Source organism: Apis dorsata, unplaced genomic scaffold (genome assembly GCF_000469605.1).
Source record: "Apis dorsata unplaced genomic scaffold, Apis dorsata 1.3 scaffold_269, whole genome shotgun sequence".
Lineage (NCBI taxonomy): Eukaryota > Metazoa > Arthropoda > Insecta > Hymenoptera > Apidae > Apis > Apis dorsata.
Window position 1 is genome coordinate 542,920 of NW_006263547.1, and position 13,978 is coordinate 556,897.

Genomic DNA, 13,978 nt, shown 5'->3' on the forward strand with positions numbered 1-13,978 from the left:
ATTTATTTTTTATAACATTGATAAGAAAAGAAAAATTTTTTTATATAAAAATAAAATATTATATTAATTTATTAATTTATTAATTAATATTAATAAAATTAATTATAATCATTTTTAATATTTTTTCATTTGTAATAAAATGTTATCAATAGGGTAATGTGTCATCACAAAGTATTGTAGAAACACTTTCTAATAATCTAAGAAGACTTAATACTGAAGAAATACTTCCTGGTGCTACCAATTTTTTATCAAGTAATTATGAGGTATATTTTTCTTATAATTATATATTTTGTTTATCTTATAATGTTCTTATTGATATATAATTATATTTATCTTTATATTTGGAGAACTTTCTATATTAATCATTGTGAATATTTTATCTTAAAATTAATTATGCATTAAAAAAATATTTTGTATAATATATCATTATATTTTTATTTATTTTTTTAGAGTTTAGATTATGATCCCTGTGAGAATCATCTTCTTCAAGATGAAGAAAGAAAAAAAGGTTACAAGTTTGTAGTTAAAAAGAATTTTGCTAGATGGTTTATTTTTTTATTAATAGGTATTTGTACAGCGCTTATTGCTAGTTTTGTAAATATTTCTATAGAAGAATTAACAAAGCTAAAGTATGGTTGTTTGAAATTTTGTATCCTTTACTTCTATTATAAACAAATAACAAATGAAAGAAAAAGAAATATAATTTCAATACTCCTTACAATGAATGATAGATATGGATCAATGTGTAGCAAGAAATTGTTTATGGTTACCATATTTATTATGGTTAGCTTTAAATTTTGCACCTGTTTTAATAGGTGCAATTTTAGTATCTTATGTGGAACCTGTTGCAGCAGGTAGTGGTATTCCTCAGGTGAAATGTTATTTAAATGGAATTAAAATACCTCGAGTTGTGCGTATTAAAACATTAGCAGTAAAAACTATAGGAGTAATTTGTACAGTAGTAGGAGGTTTAGCTGGTGGAAAAGTAAATATGTTTCATTATTATTTTTATATTATTTTTTATTTTTTTCTTTTAAATAAAAAAAAATTTCAATATAAAATAAAATATCATTTTAGGAAGGACCTATGATACATTCTGGAGCTGTGATAGCAGCAGGAATATCACAAGGAAAAAGTACTACATTTAACAAAGATTTAAAGATATTCAAATATTTCAGAGAAGATCATGAAAAACGAGATTTTGTATCTGGAGGTGCAGCTTCTGGTGTATCTGCTGCATTTGGTGCACCAATTGGTAATAAATTACTGATATAGTACATATGTAGTATAAATATTAATTATTTAATAAATAATAATTTAGGAGGAGTACTATTTAGTATCGAAGAAGGAACTAGTTTTTTTAATCAAAGTCTCACTTGGAGAACATTTTTTGCTAGTATGATCACAACATTTACATTAAACATTATTCTTAGCACATATCACAGACGACCCGGTGACCTTTCTTATCCAGGCTTACTAAATCTTGGAAAATTTGAGACAATACCCTATCAGATTTACGAAATTCCGCTGTTCATGTTAATGGGAACAATTGGTGGACTTTTGGGTGCTTGTTGGAATCATCTAAATTATAAAATTACCTGTTTCCGTTTGAAATACATAAAAAAAAAATGGTTGAAAGTAATAGAAGCTCTCATAGTTGCTGCATTAAGTGCAACAATAGGATTTATCATGATTTATTGTCTGAAAGATTGTAAACCATTAGGACAGGATCCCACTAAATTTCCCATTCAAATGTATTGCAATGATGGAGAATATAGTGCTGTTGCAGCTTTATGGTTTCAGACACCAGAAAGTAGTGTACGATCTTTATTTCATGATCCTAAAGGTATGTTAATAATATAAAAAAAACATAGAATATATTCATTAAATTTTTTGTTTATAGGTTCTCACAATGATATCACTTTAGCTATTTTTGTTGTTCTCTATTTTCTTCTGGCTGTTGCTACTTTTGGTCTGTCCATGTCTAGTGGTTTGTTCATTCCATCTCTATTAATTGGTGCTGCTTGGGGTAGATTAATTGGATCAGGACTTTCAAGACTTTTTCCAAATTGCGTATGAAACAATCATAAAAATAAAAAACATAGAATATATTAAATATTGTAGAAAAAATAACAATTATTGTTAATTATTGCAGGTTGTTTTAAATCCTGGAAAGTATGCTTTATTAGGTGCAGCTGCTCAATTAGGAGGAGTAGTTAGAATGACTATAAGTTTAACCGCGATATTAATAGAAGCTACTCAAGGAATATCTTTTGGCTTACCACTTATAATAGTTCTTATAATGGCTAAATGGATTGGAGACTTTTTCAATGAGGTATGAAAATATCAATCTATATTATATATACATATAATTTAAGATATATATATTTATATATCTTATTTTATAGGGAATTTATGATATTCATACACAAATGGCTGGAATTCCTATATTACCATGGGAAGCTCCGCCATTATCAAATAATATTTACGCTAGTGAAATAATGAGTCATCCAATAGTAACACTAAAAACAGTAGAAAATGTAGGATATATAATAGAACTTTTGAAATGTGTAACATTTAATGGATTTCCCGTGGTTGATCCTCCTAATAGTGATGAAGTAATGAATCCTATTGTTATATATATTCAAAAGATATATTATTTTCTTATATTTGTGCTATTTTTTTTATTCTAGATTGAAATACATTCATATGGACGATTTCGAGGACTAATTTTACGCTCTCAATTAATAGTGTTATTGCAAAACAAAATTTTTAATAAAAACCTAGATTATTGGGACAGATCATTAAGTATTAAAATATTCAGAAAAGAATATCCCAGATATCCAACAATCGATCAAGTAACTGTAACTGAAGAAGAAAAAACTTATACGATAGATTTAAGGCCTTTCATGAATCCTTCTCCTTATACAGTACAGCATGTTAGTATTTTTTTATTAGTTTCTTCTTCACATATTATTAAATGAAAAAAAAATTTTTTTTTTTTAGTCTGCAACACTGCCACGAACATTTAGACTTTTTAGAGCTCTAGGTCTTCGACATTTACCAGTAGTCAATGATACAAATGAGGTATTAATAAATTGATGCATTTTTTTTTTAAATGTTATTACATAAAAAAAATATGATTTTAAATTTTTTTTTAGGTAATTGGGATTATTACAAGAAAGGATGTTGCCAGATTTAGAATATGGAAACATAGAGGAAATATGGGATTAGATGAACTTTTAATTACTGATAAAATTTAATTTTAATTTTTTTAGATACAAAATTTAATTTATGAAAAAAAAGCTTATAATGTATTATATATATAAATATTGTTTTCTTATATATGTAAGAAAAAAGATTTTTATATTTTTGAACAAAGAAGAGAGAAACAAAAAAAACAAAATCAATTATATATTAATTATTCACAAATAATTGCCAGCCTAACCATGACCATAATTTAAAAAATAAGAACACTGGCAGGATTATTAGCAATAAAAGAAAATAATACTCATATGATGGAATATACATTGGAAATAATATCTTTTTATTATACTTCTAGAGATTATAATTCACACGTTACAGAATAATTAAAGTCTTTTTATATAACCTGCAACAAGAAAAAATATTTTATAGAAATAAAGCATTTATTTATATTTATTTTTATTTTCTATTTTTATATTAATAATTTTTTTAAATAATTATAATCTAAAAATTATATAAAATTAATTCATATACCATAAAATATAAAAAAATAAAATATTTTAAATATATTTTTAAAGATAAAAAGAAAAATATTTAAAAAACAATTTATCTTTAATTTAATTAATCATACTTGTTTAGATTTTAAGATAAATATATGTATACATTTGCATTACATGCATTAATATATAAATGTATGTATACATTTTGATATAATTTCTCAATTCCATAAGCTATTCTTAATTTAATAATAATTATATTGTGCATATTAAAAAATTACCAAAGATTAATAAATATAAAAATTAATCAATTAATTGCAAGCTCCTATTTTGAGAGTGTTTCACCTTGAGATAATAATACACAAAACAGAATAATACTATCTCTTTCTAATCTTCAACAAATCTGAGCATCACAATTTTTTCGTAAAACTATATTAATAAAAAGATTAATCAAATCTTACGTACAATTATAGCTTTTCTTTTCTTCAATATTCATAATAATTAAAAATATTTAAAACTGTCAAATCAGTGAAAGAAATTGAAATGCAAATATTAATAATTAAGAGAATAATAAATAATTATAATTGAAATATATATAATTAAAAAAGTTTAATAATACTGTTTACGTCAGTTCGCCATTCCAATGATTGGATTCTAAATCATATATATTTTGCGCATGCGTGAACATCGATAACAAAGAAGAGGTAAATTTAAATAATTTTGAGAATTTTTTTAATATATATAATATAATCTAAATAATAAAAAATATTACAATTAAAAAAAGGTCATAACACAAAATGAACAATTATAAACAGAATAGAGGTAAGAAAACTTCGAAAATAAATAAACAAAATTTAATAAAAAAAAAGAGAAAAAAATATATAAATCTTTGATAAAACTAAGAGATAAAAAAAAAGTTATAAATCAGATTTCATGATGCAAAGAAATAGCAAGATTCAAAGCAAAAAAGAAAAAAGATTTAGAGAAAGTGAAGACACTTAACATAGAATTAAATAAAAAAAATATTACATTTAGATCTATTAATTCCATTGTCTCCTCATAATAAAAATTAAACAATTTCAAACACATATTCCTATATAAAATTCATCAATCATTACATACACAGTTTGTGAACAAAATAAATATTCTCAATTATTGTCAATTATTGAAGAATTAGCAAAAAATATTAAATTAATATATGCAGGTAGTAAAATTTTAGCAGAAAAACTAAAAATAAATATTATAAAAGAATGTTGATAAAAGAATACTTAATGGAAATATAAATGCTTAAAGGAATGAATTCACAATAGTAATTAGCATGAATATAGAATTTTTAACATAAATATAATTTATTTATTTGATTCTATTAAAATATATATTTTGTAAAATATTTTATTTTCTATAAAGAAATATAAATTATAAAAGGATATCATCTACTGCTTGAATAATTACATCAGTTGTAAATGTTCTGTTTATAGATTTTTCTTCCACTGACAAATGATAAAACATAAAAAGAATTAAATTCACTCCTGAATAGTATATAAGTGCTATAGAATATACAAACATTAATAACAAAAAAAATTCATTGATGTAGTAACAATAATTCTCCATATAAGTAATAAATGTAATTAATATGATAAGTATTATACGTACAAAAATAAAATTTAATGAAATAATTTCATGTTGTAAAAAAAAATCGCGTTATTTAAATAATTTACCTAAATTCATATATGAAACAATATGAAAACAATAAAATTTAAAAATATTACGAATTTTAGATATTAATTTTTTCATATGAATATCAATATTATGAATTATCATTGAATAATTTAAATTCTTTCACGAAAGTTTATTGAAAACGTATCTTCCTGACGAGCTCATTGTAAGTCTCACCTTCTCGTCTGAAAGAACCGAAGAAAGCTCGTCAAAATTTTCTCATTTCTTGAAGAAACCGGTCTTTCAATGTGTCAAGAAAAATTACCGTGAGTTGAATATTTTGCAGAAAACAATTATATTATTGATGAAAAAGAAGAATAATAACACCATCAACGGACACGATAAGAGGTCGAACATTCCAAGCATCTTTGTGATTCTCTGACAATGCCGTGTATTTTAAGACGCGGTCGGTTTGGTCAATTGTTTTGCGGTCTCTCAGGTCGTACACCTGTCCGTCGTGAAGTTGCAGACGGGAGTAGGAAGGGGTTATGGTCAATAAACGCAACCACGTCACACGCAGCCTATCGGCGACCCCGCTTGGCCCCTTAAAGTGGCTCCGAACGAAAATCTTACATGTCGGCCGATATTGCTTTTGTGCGTTTGTCTGCGGTATATCTTAAGAAAAATCGAAGTAATTTTTTCATGAACAATAACGACGGATGTGTTTTATCGCGAAGAAGATGCGATTATAAAATGGAATCAATCCACGACGCGGTTTAGCTTTACAACAGATTAATCGTGCGTTTCAGTGAACTGACCGAATTGCATTCGCCATTGTTGTGATTGGTGAACGTTCCAGAGAAGACGGCGTTCTTAGATTGACGCGCATGCGCATTACGTTCTACTTGACGACGCTCTTCTTTCGAATTTTGGGAGACACGCACACACAAAGCAACAAGGCACAGGTAGTCGACAGGACACGCACACTTACATATACGTATTTCGAAAACAGTATTAGCCATTCGATTTTTGCGCACGTGCTATGAAATTTTTTTAAGCTTGGTACCCGCGTCTTTTTAGACATCGAAAATTGAATTAATATTCATATTTATCGCTTTTTATAGTGAAGAAAATCGTCATGGTATTTCTTAAGAGATCGTCAAATTGATAGTCTTTTATTACTGATGCAAATAAATTTTTAAACGTTATTATTATTTATTTTAATTAAAATTTTCATTCGTTAAGTGCGACATTCTAAAATTTACTTATACTTAAACAACAAACGATAAAAATGTTTATTGTATTTTAAAATATGTAAATGAATTATTTTTAACTTTAAAGATTTTTAGTGAAAATCTTTAGTGAAAATTCTAACTAATTTTTTTATTGCAGGTAATTTCTAAAGTGAAGAAATGATAAAAAAGTACTTTATATATGAAATGATATGTGAGAAACATTAATAAGAAACCAAGAAAAAAAACAAAGTTACGCTTAATCATTAACGCATGCACAAAGTATATTTTCTGAGAAATTTGATATTTAAAATACATAAAAATGACAGTTTACATAGATGATTGTACCTATGCTGTGCGTAATTGCATGTTATGCCTAAGGCTAAAAAAAAATCTTACCTTAAAAAGGTAAGAGAAATGCGAGAATATAGAAGACAAAAATTGAAATCAGAAACATTAGAAGAGCGTACTATTAGATTATTTTCTGCTGCTGAAAGAATGAAGAACGCTAGGGCAAAAGAAACAGAAGAGCAGGCAGCAATAAGAAGAATGCAGGAAGCCCAACGTATGGCTAGACATCGTGCTAAAAAGAAGCGTTGTTTAGATGAAAATTTAGCAAGAGAAATTTCAAAAATTGCTGAATTGTCTAAAATGCCAGATGCAGCAACAATAGCTCAAATGTCAGAAATGAATATGAATAAAATTTCTGCAGAGTTGAAACAAATGATGGAAAGAGGAAAAGTACCAGAACATATAGTTCAAATGGCTCAACTGGCTGAATTTAGTAAGATGACTGAATTAAACAAAATGTCTCAAGATATGGCTAAAAGATATGAAATGGAAAAAATGGCAGAATATGCTAAAACAACAGAATATATGAAAATGCAAGAAATTGCAAAAATGTCTGAAATTGCCAAAATGAATGAAATGGTAAAACTCTCAGAAATGGCTAAATATAATGATATCACGAAAATTAATGAAATTGCAAAGATGAATGAAATGATGAAAATGTCTCAAATGGCAAAAATTAACGAAGTTCAAAGAATGAATGAAATAGCAAAACTTAATGAGATGGTAAAAATGACAGAAATGGCTAAATATAATAATGACATAACAAAATTAAATGAAATTGCACAGATTAATGAGATGGCTAAAGAAATTGCCAAAATAAATGAAAAAACGAAAATGAATGAAATGATTAAAATGGCAAATATGCAGAATGATATTACAAAAATGCCTGAATATTCAAAAATGGCAGAAATGGCAAAATTAACTGAATTGGCAAAATTAAATGAAATAACAATAACAAAATTAAATGATCCACCACCACCACCAAAAGTACCACCACCAGAAATTCCTCGAATCCCTGAACCTGTGATTACTGTGCCAAATCCAAGAAATTTACAAAATGTTCAAACTGTTCAAGTAGCACAGGCTAGCCCATCCAGTACAATAAATTTTCCCACTGTGCCTGGTCAAGGTAAATATGCTCAGTTACTGGTTATTATTGAGGAGCTTGGAAGAGACATTCGCCTTTCTTATGCCGGAAGTCGCAGTGCAGCTGAACGATTAAAAATGGGTATTCAACATGCAAGAATTCTTGTAAGGGAATGTCTATTGGAAACAGAACATAATGCACGGCAATGATCTGCCGATATACTTAGCAATTAGATTTTTAGTCGATTATTTTACAAAATAATACTATGTACATTGTATGAGGTATAGCAGTATATTTTAAAGGGAGTGTCTTAGCATCCACAAGAATGTGCATATGTAACATTTATTATTTCATATTTTATACGATCTTACTAGTTTGTATGTTTAATATAAAAAAGTGTGAGCAGCTAGTCCTTTTAGACAATGGAAAAAATGAGAAAGTAATAGCTGTAAAATTTAATAATAGTTTCAATAACTAATAAAATGACTTAAAATATGCACTTTTGTGGATGCCTAAAGAAAATTAATCAATCAATAGCGCATAATATTGAATATAAATTAAATCAGAGAAAAATGATTCATTTTTCATTTTAGTTTTTTATTTTTATTAAAAAAAATGTAAAGATGACCATTTTCCATAGAAACATTATGAAGGAATTGTACTTTCTTATTTTTAATTAACAATAGAAAATATAATACTAGGCAGAGATGAATTTGTACACTAAAAAGCCTTTATTTATATTTTCTATGGAAAATTAATTGTATTTTTTGGTTAAAACTATAGGTACCTAATAATTACTACAGTATACTTGCAGAAAAAGAAATTGATCAAACAAAATGTACCTATGGAAAATATAATCCTTGAATATTACTGACTACAAAGTATGACTAAATAAAAAAAAGAAACAGTTTTATACGATATTGTGTATTGATTTTATACCCTTAAATCAAATACGTATATTTGTATGTAGTTTTAAATTTGGCGCCAATATAATTTCTAACCTTCTTAGTTAACCGCTGTTTAAATTTCGAAAACGTGCATATTAGTATATGGATAAAACGTGTGAGAAATAAATGTTTAATAGTTTTAAGAATTTGTAGAATATTACGCTTAATTTTTATTTCTACTTATTTATTTATTGCATAAAATTTTGCTAGTATATTTATTAAGGTAAGTTTCCTAGATAAAGGTAATTATGTATTTATGTATTTAATTTGAGGTTATATCAGCGCTTTTCTTTAATGATCTTATTAGAATCTTTTCGCAAGGTATTCAACTTTAAAAATTATGGTTTTTTAATGAAGTTATTATGGTTTCTAATCGAAAATTTACATTCGAGATACAAGTATTGTATTGAAATAATTTGTAACAATCATCTTATGACAATCATTTCTTCATAAATTATTTGTTAGGACATTTATTTAAAAAAAAAACAGTTAGAAGATGGAAGAAGAACGAGGAAATGTAGAAGTTTCAACAAAGGTTACTGAGCCATTACTAAATGTACCAAATCCAAGAGCCCTTCAACAAACTGTTCCTTCTGTACCTGGTCAATCAAAGTATATACAGCTGCTTAATGTTATAGAAGAACTTGGTCATGAAGTTCGACCTACCTATGCTGGCAGTCGTACTTCTATTGAAAAAATTAAGCGTGGTATTGTACATGCACGTATTTTAGTTAGAGAATGTTTAATTGAAACAGAAAAAAGTGCTCGTCAATAAGACAAAAATTCTATATATGATATGTAACTGACCAAATTTTATAGAGGTATTTAACTATAACATAAAAAGACTTATATTTTTTGCTGCAAATAGTATTGCATTTACATATTAAAGAATGAAAGAATCAGAATAACAATTTATCTACCTCAAATATTGATTACATTAAATTTGCAAATTGTAATTGCAAACAAAAATTATTAAACTAAGTAATAGTTATTAATTAAAAGTAATAACATATTTTTTATATTTTCTTTAAAAAATTATTTAAAAAACTATGAATTGTCATCATATATTTATTTTATATATAATAAGAAATTATTTATTTAATTTTACTTCACCAAAGAAAGTACAATAAAACTAGACATTAGGTGCCATAATTTATTAGTCATGTAATTAATTTTATATGAATGAGTACAAAATATTTTATAAAAATTATTCTTTTATATTTATATGATTGTAATTATCAATTAAAATGTATTAAATAGGTGAATTTTATCAACTTGAAAATGAAGAACATATATTAATTCTATTAATATGATAATTTCAAACAAATTGAAATTTTTAATTAAATTATTGATAGTACAAATATATTTCTTAAATGCGATGAATGCCAATAGAAACTGAAGTTAAAATTAAGTTATTAAGAACCAATGTAGTATTAAATCTTAATATATATTTAGAATAAAATTTATGTATAAATATATTGTGGTATATTTAAACAACTATATATTATGAAAATATTTAAAATGAAAAGAAAAGTTCCTATGATATGTAAATGATCTTTGCTCAGACATACATCTATAAATGAATTTATTATATGTAAGAAATAATGATCATGTCTTGTTCCTAAAAATTAATTATGATATGATCTTAATGATAACAATACATTGACCAAAAAGTACAAGTTGTATATGATCAGAAAATTTCTATATATCAGTTTTTTAATATAGATGAATATAAATCAAACAAATGTTTTTATAAATAATTAAACTTTTTTAAGCTTTTATAATATTTAATGAAAACCAACTTCATATCAAATAACTTTCTATAATTATGTTTTTTAATAAAAATATTCACATAATTGGTAATAGTATATGAATTAACTAATAAACATAATTCGTAGTAATATACAAATGTAATTGTACAAGTTTAAAAATTCTAAATTTGTAATAACTTAAATATTGTGTATCATAATTTTCATTAATTGTAATATTCACATAAATAAAGATCTTTGTGTATTAAATTGTAAATAAATCCTATATTTCCTTTAAAATTATTTTAATTACTATATTTTAAAAACTTTGAAAAATATAATTTCATGTTACAGATTAAATGAAGAATATGTTCTGTACTTTGGATACTTTCGATACAGAGTTTTCCGCGGATTCAGTTGAATGGTGCCCAATAAATTTTTTCAAAGATATACTTGTTTGTGGAACATATCAATTAATAGAAGATGAAAATTTAATATCCAATACTTCAATATTATCAAAACGTTTAGGAAGAATTTATTTATGTCAAATTGTACAAAATGGAAATTTAAAATTACTGCAAAAATTAGAAGTACCAGCCATATTGGATATGAAATGGGCACATGTTATATGTCAAAAAAAAATTTTACTCGGTATTTCAAATTCTTTAGGGTATCTTCAGATTTATGAACTTAAAAATAATGACAAAAAAAAAAACTTAGAATTAATAATTCAAAAAAAAGTCTCGGATGAAGATGAAGTACTTGCATTATCCTTAGATTGGTGTACTGGAAAATTAATAAATAATAATGAATTTGGTACAAAAATTGTAGTTAGCGATTCAAAAGGTTTTATATCGTTATTCGAAATAAATGAAAATGAACTTAATAAAATTAATTCATGGTCTGCACATGAATTTGAAGCGTGGATTACAGCCTTCGATTATTGGAACATAAACGTGATATATAGTGGTATAAAAATAATTGAAATTGAAATTTACTAAAATAATAGAATATGTTATAATAATAATTACTTTTAAGGTGGCGATGATTGTAAATTTCAACGTATTGACACGAGAATAAAAAATATTACTCTGTTAAATAAAGTTCATGATGCTGGTGTTACAAGCATTCATAGCAATGCAACAAGAGAATTTTTATTAGCATCTGGAAGGTATTGTATTAAAATAGTAATATAAATTCAATAATAAAATCATAACTTCTAATAAAATTTTTATAATATTTTTAGTTATGATGAAATATTAAGATTATGGGATACAAGAAACTTTAAACAACCTATATCAAATGTCAAACTAAATGGTGGTATTTGGCGTTTAAAATGGGATTCCTTCGAACGGAAATATTTGTTTGCAGCTTGCATGTATGGCGGATTTAGAATAATCGATTGCGAAAATACAGTAACTTTATCTATTATTGGCGAATATAATGAACATAAAAGTATAGCATATGGATGTGATTGGTCTTTCTTAAATAACGAAGAAATATCAGAACAAATATTTAAAAGGAAAATTGAAAATGTATTCCTGACGAGCACTTGCTCTTTTTACGATCACATTTTAAAAATATCGGCATTATATTTAAATCATGAATAAAGAGTTTAATAAAAGAAAATAGATATTATATGAAATAAGTAATTTTTATTCCAATATATTCTTTTTTTATTTATTTTATGTTACTCATATTTTTATTATATTATTTGTTAAAGATAATAAAAACTTAAATTTGAAAAAAATCAAGCATGCGCAGAAAAAATTTAACATCTTGGCGTCGCTATTCGATGGATGTGAAATGGTTATGGAAATTGCTGGAAGATGGCAATGTAGCAGCACGAACTGCATTTCGCCGCGGCCAGTTCGATAAAAATCAGTCGTTCGTAGGGGCTGTTTTTGGCGTGGTGTCAGTGCTGTGATTTCTGTTACAAGTTCATATATAATTTGGTGATAAATTATAAGTGATTAGTTTCGGTAAGTAAATTTTAATTTTATTCAAAATTTAATTTATCTGTTCGACATTGCTGCATCCCTTGGCATTACGGATTTTTCTTTATTCGAACAAATCAGCTGTGGAACCATGCATATTTCTATCCCTATAGAATGACCTAGAAAAGATTTGGCGGGTATCGTAAAATTTTTAGGTTTTATTTTTTACAAATTTTAGCTCGTGACAAATATCAAAAATGATTTCTAAATAAAGGTTAGAATACATCGTTTGACGTGATATTCATGCAAAGAGTGAAAGAGCAAAGCAACGGTTCGATTCTGCAGTCGTTAGGCAAACCACTTTAGGAAAATTTATTCGAGTTTGGAGATTGCCACTAGTCCATCAGTTCATTAACAAACTTATTTAAAATGATCATTTAATAAGTTTCCAATATTTTAAAGTATTTTGTTCATAAAAATTTGATGTGTATTAATACATCACAATATAATAATTATTTAAATCAATTTTACACTTAAATATCTTTTATTCAATGATTTTAAAATACAACTCATTTGAAAAAATTATTTAAATTAATAATAATTTTATATTTACAATATTTTAAAAAAGCAAAGGATTAACAAATTACAAAAAACTATTATTCATGCCGTATCAATGCCGTATAATTTATTATGCAGTTTCATACTTATTTTGGGTGGGGTGAATTCACGAATTGAATCAATCATTAGTGATAAATTAACAATTGTCTTCATATGTTTCGTTTATACATAATTAAAGTTTATTTAATGAAATTAAATTAGTTATTTTTTTTTTTCTTCTTTGAAACATCTTTCAAACATGAGATTCATTTGACAGTTATATTTCTTGGATGCAATGAAGGTTATTTAATATAGCATATTAATTATTTTCTGCAAGTTTTGATTATTAATTTAAATGTATCTAATATCATTTTTTGTAATTATTTATTAATTCTTTTACTTTTATTGAATAATTCTATAGTATAAATTATTTTCACATTATCAAGATTAATATCTAATATTATTTTTCTTTTATTATTTCATTTTTTCAAAATATTTCAGAATTTTAATAATTTTGCAATTTTATAATTATTTTTAATATAAAAATTTATTTAGTAAATTATATATAGGGACGTTGAATATGAGATGATAACCATTAATCATGCGAATTGCAAAATGTCCCAATGCTTTTTGTGATTGGTCCGATTAAATGCGTTTGAATTAACCGCGTAAAAAGGATGGCATAGCAGGATTATTAAATTAAATCTTTTTTTTTTTTTTTT

At 25.3% G+C, this 13,978-nt stretch overlaps 5 protein-coding genes and 1 long non-coding RNA gene across 8 annotated transcripts in view; 5 read left to right on the plus strand and 1 right to left on the minus strand.

Annotated features, from left to right (window-relative positions):
• LOC102678678 (H(+)/Cl(-) exchange transporter 7) overlaps positions 1-3,514 on the plus strand; it is a 4,115-nt gene extending 601 nt beyond the window's left edge. Inside the window, exons 2-12 of the mRNA XM_006616616.1 lie at positions 153-263; positions 451-649; positions 732-985; positions 1,078-1,255; positions 1,322-1,846; positions 1,904-2,073; positions 2,156-2,335; positions 2,409-2,618; positions 2,694-2,939; positions 3,007-3,087; positions 3,162-3,514. Of these exons, the coding sequence (XP_006616679.1) occupies positions 153-263; positions 451-649; positions 732-985; positions 1,078-1,255; positions 1,322-1,846; positions 1,904-2,073; positions 2,156-2,335; positions 2,409-2,618; positions 2,694-2,939; positions 3,007-3,087; positions 3,162-3,263 (2,256 nt within the window). The 3' untranslated portion in view covers positions 3,264-3,514. The remainder of the gene's footprint in view (positions 1-152; positions 264-450; positions 650-731; positions 986-1,077; positions 1,256-1,321; positions 1,847-1,903; positions 2,074-2,155; positions 2,336-2,408; positions 2,619-2,693; positions 2,940-3,006; positions 3,088-3,161) is intronic.
• Positions 3,515-3,526: 12 nt separating this feature from the next.
• Positions 3,527-4,402, minus strand: LOC102678582. Its single transcript, XR_004150648.1, has 2 exons — positions 4,167-4,402; positions 3,527-3,610 (listed from the first exon to the last, which is right to left on the minus strand). It is a non-coding gene; the product is annotated as an uncharacterized LOC102678582 (long non-coding RNA).
• A 1,197-nt stretch (positions 4,403-5,599) lies between these two features.
• LOC102678447 (protein PELPK1-like) lies at positions 5,600-8,942 on the plus strand. Its single transcript, XM_006616615.2, has 2 exons — positions 5,600-6,322; positions 6,750-8,942. Exon 2 carries the CDS (start codon positions 6,962-6,964, stop codon positions 8,234-8,236), a length of 1,275 nt encoding a protein of 424 aa, XP_006616678.1. The 5' UTR covers positions 5,600-6,322; positions 6,750-6,961; the 3' UTR covers positions 8,237-8,942.
• Positions 8,943-9,056: 114 nt separating this feature from the next.
• Positions 9,057-12,360, plus strand: LOC102678933 (diphthine methyltransferase). Its single transcript, XM_006616618.1, has 4 exons — positions 9,057-9,197; positions 11,077-11,691; positions 11,761-11,893; positions 11,969-12,360. Exons 2-4 carry the CDS (start codon positions 11,082-11,084, stop codon positions 12,330-12,332), a joined length of 1,107 nt encoding a protein of 368 aa, XP_006616681.1. The 5' UTR covers positions 9,057-9,197; positions 11,077-11,081; the 3' UTR covers positions 12,333-12,360.
• On the plus strand, positions 9,225-10,992 carry LOC102678808 (cyclin-dependent kinase 2-associated protein 1-like). The gene has a single exon (XM_006616617.2). It carries the CDS (start codon positions 9,471-9,473, stop codon positions 9,747-9,749), a length of 279 nt encoding a protein of 92 aa, XP_006616680.1. The 5' UTR covers positions 9,225-9,470; the 3' UTR covers positions 9,750-10,992.
• A 158-nt stretch (positions 12,361-12,518) lies between the features above and the next one.
• Positions 12,519-13,978, plus strand: part of LOC102679161 — a 26,687-nt gene continuing 25,227 nt past the window's right edge. For 2 of the 3 annotated variants that reach the window (XM_006616620.2, XM_006616622.2), the window contains exon 1: positions 12,519-12,704. The gene's annotated coding sequence lies outside the window, so the exon portion shown is untranslated. The remainder of the gene's footprint in view (positions 12,705-13,978) is intronic. The other variant, XM_031510963.1, reaches the window with a different exon arrangement.

What these genes read in the sequence shown, in the direction of transcription:
- LOC102678447 (XM_006616615.2), top strand. Translation starts at nt 6,962, where the DNA reads ATGCCTAAGGCTAAAAAAAAATCTTACCTTAAAAAGGTAAGAGAAATG.
- LOC102678808 (XM_006616617.2), top strand. Translation starts at nt 9,471, where the DNA reads ATGGAAGAAGAACGAGGAAATGTAGAAGTTTCAACAAAGGTTACTGAG.
- LOC102678933 (XM_006616618.1), top strand. Translation starts at nt 11,082, where the DNA reads ATGAAGAATATGTTCTGTACTTTGGATACTTTCGATACAGAGTTTTCC. An exon ending in CATAAACGTGATATATAGTG is followed by an intron (nt 11,692 to 11,760) that starts GTATAAAAATAA and finishes ATTACTTTTAAG; the next exon opens with GTGGCGATGATTGTAAATTT. An exon ending in TTTTTATTAGCATCTGGAAG is followed by an intron (nt 11,894 to 11,968) that starts GTATTGTATTAA and finishes TAATATTTTTAG; the next exon opens with TTATGATGAAATATTAAGAT.